Source organism: Tarenaya hassleriana, unplaced genomic scaffold (assembly GCF_000463585.1).
Source record: "Tarenaya hassleriana unplaced genomic scaffold, ASM46358v1 Cleome60, whole genome shotgun sequence".
In the NCBI taxonomy this organism is placed as follows: domain Eukaryota; kingdom Viridiplantae; phylum Streptophyta; class Magnoliopsida; order Brassicales; family Cleomaceae; genus Tarenaya; species Tarenaya hassleriana.
The window spans coordinates 367,755-379,813 of NW_010968506.1; the positions used below are offsets into that span (position 1 = coordinate 367,755).

The window sequence follows — 12,059 nt, forward strand, 5'->3', positions numbered from 1 at the left end:
AAGACGAACAAGAGACGATTACAAAACCTCGGAAGCAGCGAAACGGTCGGCGAAACTCCGTGATGAAATCGTCCCAACCTCTCGTCTCCAGAAATCGACAACGGGGTGATGATCGAGGCTCGTTCGAGCCCTTTTCGCCTTCCCGTTCATCTCGTCAAAATCAACAAAGAACAAAAAAGGAATCGAATTCAAGCAAAATTCACAACGACGGCGAAGGAGGCTAGGTCAGAGAGAATCTATAGCTTCGCCACTCTCTCTCTCTCTCCCGGGAAGATTCTACAGAGGGGATAGTTTTAGAAGTTTACACGTAAAGAGGTGGTGCTAATGTGCCCCGTCGTCGGACGAGGAGCTCATTTAGCAGGTCCAATAGAAGCGTGACACGTATAATTAGGTCTTGATTAAGGGGCAATTCGGTAATCTCTATATAAAAAACTTTTTTTTTATTCATTAAACATCAGCAAGAGACGGAGAATCAGCGTCCAGTAAGTGAGGATTCCGTCCAACTCGATCCCCTTGCCTTAACGATATTCCGACTCTCCATCACTTTCCTAACAGCAGAAGCTTCATCCCACATTCCCATGTCCGCATACATATTGTAAAGCAACACGTACGGCGTCGAGCTCTCTGGTTCGAGCCTCATCAGCTCCTCGGCCGCAACACGAGCCAGCCCGACATTGTTATGCACTCTGCAACCTCCCAACAAAGCCCCCCAGACCGCTCTGTCTGGCGCCAAATGCATGGTCCTTATCACTTCCATGGCTTCCTCCACTTGCCCATCCCGACTTATCACGTCCACCAGAGCTGCTCAAGTTGAATAAAAAAATAAGAGTAATAATATCTTAGCAATTTTTTAAATAAAAGTCAAATTCGAGTTGACCACAAATTGAACACAACCGAAATTCGTAAAAACAAATTGATTTTTTTTTATAAAAACAAAATAGAAACACTTAAAAAAGGAATACAACAGAAAACAGAAAACTCAAATATCTTTGCCACAAAACAAAATCAGCTCCTTATTTTGATACATTCGATCATCCCGATCTTGATTTTCGTGATTACCTTTGGGCTATATATTTCATGCTCTGTGGCAAATCGTATGGCCTTGTTTCACATCAGTGCCAAATATAAATTGTATAGTATTATTTGATCCCAAGAGGAAAAAGAAAGTAACAAAATCATCAATGGTAGTTGGGACCATAAATATGTGTGGTGGCGCATATATGCATGAATGAAATAAATAGATCCAGATTATAAAATCATCAATGGTAGTACATATATGCATGAATGAAATAAATGGGTCAAAATATACGTACATGCAAGTATATACGTAGGCATGGAAAACATCCCACTTTAATTTTCACTAAAACTCTAGAAATATCTTAAATACTAATAAAGCAAACTTTTATTCTTGAGACATTTACTGTAACAAATCAAAGCATATCATCCAATACGGATGTAGATAGACGATATAGGGAAAAAAAATCAGAATAAAAACATTCGAATCATAATAATATATTGAAAGCACCATATAAAGAGGGAAATGTCACATGACCTTTTTTTTATGAAAAAATAATTGTTCATAAGACTGTGAGTGCCTCCGATGTGAAACTCAGGACATAGATGAAACTTTGTCGGCAAGAAAGCATGGTTTAGCTCTTGGGGCCAATGTCCTTAAGACCACATATATGCTCCTCTCCCATGGCCGACATAACAGACACCAAAAGATCCTTCCCATCACCGAACGCCGACTTGATCTATTCAAACACAACGGTTACTACATATGTTAATGTTCCATCCGATTAAGATACCGGTATTACGGTATCGTATAAATCTATAAGTGGAAGAAAGTGCACAAAAGAGACAAATATTATGGGATGAGTAGGCAACACTAACTTGTCTGAGCAGAGTCTCGTCGGTGGGGAGCCTTAGGTCATCCTTGGCGTTACCATTATCGGTCAGCAAGCTAAGTAGCTAACCTGCGAGTGGGTTAACAATTTGAAACCTGTTAAAAACAGTTCTATCACATTGCATTCTAAGTGTTTCGACATTGAAAAAAGCAGCGAAAGTTCATACAAATCCATCTTCAGAGATGTCAATCAGCGGGTAATCGGTATGGTTGACCTGTGGATCCTGATGAATTTCAAAAACACGAAATCTCATAATGGAAAAAACAGAGAGAACAACCATTTGCAGATAAAACTAAATAGAAGAATACACTTACGTCACAATTATAGGAAAATGGAACGATATCTCTAATTTGAGGAATTCTGAACATACCGATTCACATACCCGTAAGATGACCCCATTATTTTTCACATGGCAATAACATAATATATTGAATCTATTACATCACTATATATATATATATAGCTCATAATTCTCACCTGGATACAAATTGAATAATGACAATAGACTCTTAAAAAAAAAAGAATCCAAACGATCCTACAAAATGCAAGAGATGACAAAAAAAAATGAAACTAAAATATCACACCGATAATGTATCGACAAAGACCTCGTTTAGCACATCATCTGTTCCTTTTGCCATGACAAACAGTTCTGCATATCATTCCGTTCACCCGGTGACTCTACTACTGCTCCACATGTTAAAAAATGGTTGTATGAAAACTTTCTTGCATCTGCTTTTTATCATAATTCAATGGCAGTTGCGAAATACGAAATTATTGATTTGGGAAAGAACGTGCCAATAATACTGTGTAATAAATATAAGTATTAGTGCGAATGTATCTTTCTCTCTCATCGCAATATGTGTCGTTGTAATTTTCGTGACTTTTCAATGAATTAATAACGTTATGTTTATTAATATCAGTTAACCCCATCACATTTCTCATTGAAATATATTTATGAATTTTCCAATATCTCTAAATAATAATTGCCAAATTGATTTTCTTTATCACTAATGAGCACCAAAATATGCATAATGATACGTTTTTTGTTTTCATTCGCCATTTTAAGTTTTTTAACTTTTTATTCTACTAAATATAATTAGATGTTAAAATACTATCATTTTAATAATCATAATTAACATATAAATAAAGATAATTTGTTATATTTTTAAAATTATTATAACATATTGATTTTTACCAAACTAAATATCAAGTAGACAAATCTAATCTGAAATTACAATAGATTGAAATAAATTTACTGTTTTTATTATTTTTATATTCAATCTAAGTTTACAAATATACATAACTGTAATATAAAATATACTTTTTTTAATTTTTACATGGTTTTCTTATAATATTGTCATTTTTTAAAAAAGTGATCATTTTATTTTTATATAACATGATATAAAGTTCTAAGGTTCCCTTTAGAGAAATAAGTATATGAATATATTATTCTTAGAATATTATCATTAATATTGTTATGATTTACCCTAGATATTATGCCTAGAATATTCTATTGTATTTTGCTATATATTATGATGTATTTTTCTCATTATCAATAATAGAAAAACATTTCCCTATTATGGTATCAGAGCTTCGGTTTTTGCTCTAATTTTTTTTTCCTTCTTCTCATCAACAATGTCGGTCGAATCCGAAAGCGACGATGAAGATGACAACGATGTACTAAATCCAATAGTATCATTGTCTTGAGTATCGTTTTAAATTTATTTTGCTCTTTTTTCTTCTATTTTTTTTCCCGACGGCGGTGTTCATCACCGTCAACCCTAGCCGATGTGCTATTTTTTTTTAAACGACGATGTTCGTTTATGGATGTCTTTTTTTTATAGATTCCATAACATCAAGTAATCATATGACCCTATCTACCAATCTAGAATCATAACATACATGAATAAACGTTTAATCTAACTCAAAAATTTGAAGAAAACACTTCAATTACATCGCCCATTTTCAACTTACATGCACTTGAGATCTCTTAGTGACTCGTGGTTTAGCCTTGTCCTTAGCTTTTAATTCGCGGGTGATAGCATCATTCCATACAATGACCAGTTCGAGTTCTCTGGCCCTACCGCCCTACTCAGCAGATCCGAAATGGTATAACACTCTGGAACTCTTGCACAATCATCTGCAAATTCAAATATCACCATTGTTCAATCTATGTATATGTTTTGATGGAAATGTACATAATGTAATCTCAGCAGTGTCGCTGACTTTGCTTTAAGAATCCTCTCCCTCCGACGTCATCGAAAGCCGTTACTAATATTCCCTCGTTTGCCGACCGTCGCTGTCTAGGCCAGAGCCATAAAAGAATATATCGTTGTCATCATTTAAATGTTGTTTCGTATGAATTGGTTTCTTTTTTTTTTATTGAAACTCAACATTTACCGTTATACTTATATATATTTTAACTATATATTAATTTGTAATTTATTTTATTATAATTTATATATTTATTTACACTTTATGATATATAAATATATAAATAGATATTTGATTGAATTTTAAAATTTATCTTTTTGATACATTATCTACTTTGTTTATAATAATTAGTTGTATTGATTTCAAATTAGAAATCTTTTATATTCCTCATTAAATACATTTAAAAAAAATACTTATTTATATATAATATTTTTAACTTAGTGAAACTAAAAATGACTATTGTAATTATATATTCATTAGTATTTTAGTTTATTATAAATCATATGTTTTTTCATTTATATTATTTATGTGTGTGAATTTTAGAAATATATGAATATTTGTTTTATATATAAATAAATGAATCATATGTTTTGGATTATATGTGTCACCTGATATGTAAAAAAAACTTAATTTATATATGTAAAAATTATTGGGTTATTCATAATTGATTATATGTAAATCCTAGGCTTGTACATAATTACACACATATTTACATATAAATATATATACATATATGTATATATATACATATTTATACATGTATATATATTTAATATTATGCATATGTATATTGTATATAGATGTATATAAATATATATATACATGTACTTATAATTTATATTTTTATTATTTAAATATATATATATATATATATATTATACTTTTATTTTTATTTTTCGGTCATGAAGCTATTATTTTTCTTGATCAATATTCCCGTATTCTTAGATTGGATCTATAGATCTCTTTATTTAAAGAAAGATGTAGAACCTTGTCTCATAATCAATATGTATCTGTTATCTTTGTTGGTAGAGGTTGATTGAAAAATTATGAAAAAAAAAAAAAAGACGTATTCTTAATGGGTAGTACAAAAAATTACAAGAATATGAACCAAAGGACAACATTGATTGTCAAATAAAGAAGGAACTACACACCAATAATACAACATTGATTGTCAAATAAAGAAGGAACTACACACCAATAATACAGATAGCGCAATATATATCAAACTCATTATCTAATAAAATAATGGATCCATAATCGAATCTATATCCGATACAGCGCCCGATCAAAAGATAATCTTATTAGAGACAAAATTAATGATCATAGAATTTACAAAAAAAAGAAGTAAATATGATCTAATAAAATTGAATGGAAACCAAAAGTTGGGACTTATTCCAACATATATGCTCCTTGATTTAGAGTTTGGAAAACGTGATGGCAATATCGATCACGTTCTCCAAAAAGGTTTTTGGATGTTTTGTATATATCATCATATTTATTCTTTAATCCGACTTGAATATCATTTCTCTTAAGATAGTGACATCATGAGAAAATTATTAAAAAGATTAAATGAAATATTGAAAACAAAGACAACTTACAAACATTTCCTACATGCCTTTCTTGGATTCATCTTCAATCTCATGTGTATCATGTCCTTTTTTCCCACCATTTGTTTTTCTTAATCGAGGCTTATTCTTTCTGTGCATCATGATAACCTCTTTTGGCCCGTTGGAGTTTTCGGAAGACCAAGAACTTGTAATCTTGTCTTGATCACATGCAGTGGATAAACAAATATCGCAGCGATCGCCCTTGAATTTCCACATCAATACAAAAACAATAACCCAATAAAACACAACTCACCTAAAAAAATCATCGATCAAAGCGAAAAGAATCCTAAAGCAGAAGAAATATCATCAAACTTACCAGCGCCGACACCAACACCAGCGTTGCAGATGACATCTCTGATGCTTTGGAAATCACCGGAAGAATCCCCACTCCCACTCATCACTAACAACTTAATCATCTGTTAGCGCTCGCCCGGGACCAAGTTATTATTATTTCATTTTTCGCACTAATTCAACCAGGAACGGAGAACAACACAAGAGACTATAAACTCGTGAATTAATAACCCCCTAAATGGACCGAAAACATCGAAGACCTAAGAAAACGCAAGGACATACTTGAGAGTGATCATGTTTCATGAGGCCCATTAGGGTTTACGAAGCGAGGAGGAGATCCGAATCAGAATATCGGACACAATATTCGATTGCCTTGAGCAGACGCAGGCCAACCTCACGGGCCGTCAAGTTCGTTGCCTTCCTCTATCAATCCCTTCTCCCTCCCATCATCGTCGCCGCTGCCCCTGTCTCCTCCATCGCTGGAATGATGCGCAACCCGTTGTAGACTTTTCGCGGATTTATTTATTTTTCTATGATCATTAATTTTGTCTCTAATAAGATTATCTTTTGATCGGGCGCTGTATCGGATATAGATTCGATTATGGATCCATTATTTTATTAGATAATGAGTTTGATATATATTGCGCTATCTGTATTATTGGTGTGTAGTTCCTTCTTTATTTGACAATCAATGTTGTATTATTGGTGTGTAGTTCCTTCTTTATTTGACAATCAATGTTGTCCTTTGGTTCATATTCTTGTAATTTTTTGTACTATCCATTAAGAATGCGTCTTTTTTTTTTTCATAATTTTTCAATCAACCTCTACCAACAAAGATAACAGAAACATGTTGATTATGAGACAAGGTTCTACATCTTTCTTTAAATAAAGAGATCTATAGATCCAATCTAAGAATACGAGAATATTGATCAAGAAAAATAATAGCTTCATGACCGAAAAATAAAAATAAAAGTAATATATATATATATATATATATATATTTAAATCATAAAAATATAAAATATAAGTACATGTATATATATATATATTTATATACATCTATATACAATATACATATGCATAATATTAAATATATATACATGTATAAATATGTATATATATACATATATGTATATATATTTATATGTAAATATGTGTGTAATTATGTACAAGCCTAGGATTTACATATAATCAATTATGAATAACCCAATAATTTTTACATATATAAATTAAGTTTTTTTTACATATCAGGTGACACATATAATCCAAAACATATGATTCATTTATTTATATATAAAACAAATATTCATATATTTCTAAAATTCACACACATAAATAATATAAATGAAAAAACATATGATTTATAATAAACTAAAATACTAATGAATATATAATTACAATAGTCATTTTTAGTTTCACTAAGTTAAAAATATTATATATAAATAAGTATTTTTTTTAAATGTATTTAATGAGGAATATAAAAGATTTCTAATTTGAAATCAATACAACTAATTATTATAAACAAAGTAGATAATGTATCAAAAAGATAAATTTTAAAATTCAATCAAATATCTATTTATATATTTATATATCATAAAGTGTAAATAAATATATAAATTATAATAAAATAAATTACAAATTAATATATAGTTAAAATATATATAAGTATAACGGTAAATGTTGAGTTTCAATAAAAAAAAAGAAACCAATTCATACGAAACAACATTTAAATGATGACAACGATATATTCTTTTATGGCTCTGGCCTAGACAGCGACGGTCGGCAAACGAGGGAATATTAGTAACGGCTTTCGATGACGTCGGAGGGAGAGGATTCTTAAAGCAAAGTCAGCGACACTGCTGAGATTATATTATGTACATTTCCATCAAAACATATACATAGATTGAACAATGGTGATATTTGGATTTGCAGATGATTGTGCAAGAGTTCCAGAGTGTTATACCATTTCGGATCTGCTGAGTAGGGCGGTAGGGCCAGAGAACTCGAACTGGTCGTTGTATGGAATGATGCCATCACCCGCGAATTAAAAGCTAAGGACAAGGCTAAACCACGAGTCACTAAGAGATCTCAAGTGCATGTAAGTTGAAAATGGGCGATGTAATTGAAGTGTTTTCTTCAAATTTTTGAGTTAGATTAAACGTTTATTCATGTATGTTATGATTCTAGATTGGTAGATAGGGTCATATGATTACTTGATGTTATGGAATCTATAAAAAAAAACTGACATACTCGACTTACAATGTCGAAGAATAATGTTTTTGAAAGATTTATTTATGTATATAAAATTTATCTATTAATTTTATTATTTATTTTTTTCTTTGATTATTTATTTTATTATTCTTTTAATAATGAATCGAGTAATGAAATGTATGTTATATTGATTGATAGAATGAGCTTAATTAATAGTGACGTACATAATTATTAAAACAATATTATGAAAATTAAATAAAAACTTTTAAAATGTACAAGTGAATAGACAAAAATAAAATAATAGAGAAATTTAACAAAAAATAATTATTTTTAATAAAATGAGATTTTATTGATTTATAACAGCACAATAGATAAACTAAAAATATAATTATGAAAAAATTATGATAAAACTAAATTGTAAGATTTTAAAATAAAATTAGAAAAAATAAAATTGTGAGAAAATTTTTTATCGCAATCAATACTATAAAAAATGCAAAAAAACCACCTAGGATGCTTAGGTGTCCTCACCAAATCTCTTTAAACATCTTTATTAATATATATAGACTAGGAGAGATCCGCGCGATGCGCGGGTTATTTGTTTTATTGATAATATAAAATATTCAGTTTTTTGTTACGTAAAATCATTGATATTAATATATGAAAAAGTATATTATTAAATCATTATATATATATATTGAGAAAAAAAATGGAAAAACGTAAATATCTTTGAATTATTATGTTATAAAATCATTTTTGTGATATTAACAATAACAATCATAAAATCACATATCAACAGCCTCATAACCCACAAAACCAATACCAAACGTTATAAATAGTGATCCCTCACGCAACGATTGGAGAAACATCCTCTAACCAAGACATGGACTATACATCTCTTCGTCCATCAAGAAAAAATATGAAGGGGGATTTTGTCACTGCAGAAAAGTTTGTTACCCGATATCCAAAAGCAACAAACTCCTCCGAACTCTCGTAACATTTTAGCAATTTTGTCACATGATTAAATTATTTATTTACTAAATATCATAATTTTTCATTGTTCGGGGTGTTTTTACACATATATATGCATAGTTACATACAAATATTTCAGACATATATATACATATTATACATATATATATATGTTATATTATATATATTCATACATATACACATTATCATTTAGTTTTATAATGATTTCTTCCCCATTATAATTTTTTGTATATCTATTATTACGGTATAAATCAATAAATCTCATCTAAAATAATAATAAATATTTTTAAAAATAATTATATCTATTAAATTTATTTTATTATTTCATTTTCTATTACTTATATCTTCATTTTAAAAGCTTTTTATTCATTGGTCTAACAATGTTTTTTTTTTCATTTTAAAATTTTTCATTTAATTTTATAACAATGTATTCATAAATATCTAGATAAAATCTAATATATATTTCATTACTCTACATATCATTAAAACTAAATAAATTAAAAAATATAAAATAAAAAATGGAATGCAAATTAATAAAAGTAATAAATAAAGTTATGCACACGTACATACATAATTTAATTTTAAAAATAGGTAATTTACATGTAATTTAATTGATTGAGTTGAGTTTTGAAAAACAAAGATATAAATATAATATGTAATATAAAATACTTTGTCCTTTGTCCAAACTCTTACAGATTAACTTGAGTTTAAAAAAAATAAAGATATAAATATAATATGTATAGATATAATATAATATACTCTGTCCAAACTGCCATATTGAAAGAGTTCTATCATGTCAAATACTATATTTCATAACTTTACTTAAAAAAATAATGAAACGGAGATATAAAAAAAGAAGGAAAAAAACAGGAAAAAAAAAGAGAGAATTTGAAATGAGACAGTTTTTCCATTTCTTGATGAATTTGAAAGTTTGATCATCATAAAGAAATTATATATCGCTTCATTTGTTGACAGAAGATCATAAATTTATTTGACGAAAATCATACTACAAACTCAGCTCTCTTGTTTCTGTCCCTTTAATTGAGATTTTCTGACTTTGATCTCTTTATACTTTAGAGGGATTTTTCAGACAAATGTCTTTGTCCATGGAACTCTGAAACATGGTTTTGTATGCATGTATGCAGTTGTTTTCTCCATACCCTTCGTTGTGGTTAAGTTCAAAGTGTAAAATCTGCTTATAAATATATATATTTCTATAGTAGAGCCATCAGCTTTAGTAATCTTCAGGGGCATAACCAATTATTTTGCCTCTTGTTTCTAATTTCCCTTTTTTTGGATGTATCTTTTTTTTTGCACGTTTTTATATTAAACTCATTGTAAAAAGTTATTTTTAAAAAATAACAAAGTAATTAAACTATTCGAGGAGTGAATCCATAAATATGTTAGAACATAATAACTATGAAGATAACTGGGAAGCCTTTTGAAGATGAACCCAAATACAAGTTTAAGTTTCATTTTGAAACCCTTTTGAATTCTAGATAGAATTTAAAAATTGAAAATTGGAAAAATATTTCTTTTTGTTATTATTGATAGATGGAAATATAGTGTATATATACATATATATTTATATACCTAATATAAATTAAATCGGATTTATATTCTAGTACATCCCCAGCTTATGCTGAACTTCTATATTTAACAAATACAAAATAAACCATTAGAAAATCAAAACGAATGCAAACCATACTTTTAAACCCGAATGCAGACAAATACAAAACGAATTTTATTATATATTTTTATATATATACTTTTAAAAGTATGTATGTTGTTTGGATCATTTGTAATTATGATCATAAAGATCAACGCATATTATATTAAATTTAGATATAATACATAGCATTGGTTAATTAGATCAATTATATGATCTAAAAACCCCAAGCATAAGAAGAAAAGATGTACTTATTGAATCGTGATATTGGCAAATCACATCCAGAAATACAAAATAAAAGGAAGGAATATAACTACCTATTCCAAGGGTCACCAGTGACATTCTCCATTCAAGACTCTCAGAGAAATCCTCAAGCATCAAAGGTTTAAGCTTTCTTTCCATCTAACATGAGAAAACTGCAAAACCAATTACATAAAAAAAAACATGAGAAGACTGCGATATGGAAGGGTCTATCAATAGCTCTGATGCCTTATTACACTGAAGAGCATTTGCCAATCCCTCTTAGTTTATATATATTTGAAGAGCAAATATAATAATTGCTAATTAATTGGCACCCCTATAGAATTCATTGGCAGTTTCTAAATTTTGGTAATACTAATGTAATAAATATGATTGTTAGTGGGCTAAACGCTTTAGAGTCTTGTCCGTTTTTGTTTGGTTTTTTAAATTTTTACCATAATGGTTTTGAAGTTAAATTGTATTTTCCATTTTGTCTAAAAGAATGTATTAATAATAATCTATTAATATGATTTTATATCAAGATACCAAATATTTTTTAAATACAAGTGTAATCAGCAAAAACAGAAAATTTTATATAATAAAGTTGGTTTTTTTCTTTTTGTCGATAATAATCTAATATTTGTTTAATATATAACCATTTAGTTGTCATGTTCAATAAAAAAAATATAAATTAAATGCTTTAATTATATATAGTTAATAAATATTTTATGAACCAATCAAAATTTACAAAATTGATGATGTGGAGGATGAGGTGGCTTCACCAAATCTCTTTAAACTTCTTTATTAATATATATAGATTTGACTAAATTAATGAGATTAAGAAAGTAAAAAATCTAATTGGGATATGCGCAGATACGTTGTGTGGGATTTTTTTCGTATTATTATTTGGAAATTATCAATGTTAGACCC

The 12,059-nt window shown here is 28.9% G+C and overlaps 1 protein-coding gene across 1 annotated transcript; it reads right to left on the reverse strand.

Moving 5' to 3' along the window:
* Nucleotides 1–1,649: 1,649 nt before the first annotated feature.
* On the reverse strand, nucleotides 1,650–6,126 carry LOC104799766 (eukaryotic translation initiation factor 5A-5-like). Its single transcript, XM_010522409.1, has 6 exons — nucleotides 6,045–6,126; nucleotides 3,963–4,047; nucleotides 2,222–2,267; nucleotides 2,074–2,130; nucleotides 1,894–1,971; nucleotides 1,650–1,754 (listed from the first exon to the last, which is right to left on the reverse strand). Exons 1-6 carry the CDS (start codon nucleotides 6,124–6,126, stop codon nucleotides 1,650–1,652), a joined length of 453 nt encoding a protein of 150 aa, XP_010520711.1.
* Between the last annotated feature and the right edge of the window lie 5,933 nt (nucleotides 6,127–12,059).

Bases quoted from the DNA above. Each gene is read 5' to 3' on its own strand.
- LOC104799766 (XM_010522409.1), bottom strand. From the start codon at position 6,126: ATGAGTGGGAGTGGGGATTCTTCCGGTGATTTCCAAAGCATCAGAGAT. The intron at 1,972-2,073 runs GTATGAACTTTC...CTCGCAGGTTAG, and splicing joins ACATCTCTGAAGATGGATTT to CTACTTAGCTTGCTGACCGA. The intron at 1,755-1,893 runs GTTAGTGTTGCC...GTGTTTGAATAG, and splicing joins ACGAGACTCTGCTCAGACAA to ATCAAGTCGGCGTTCGGTGA.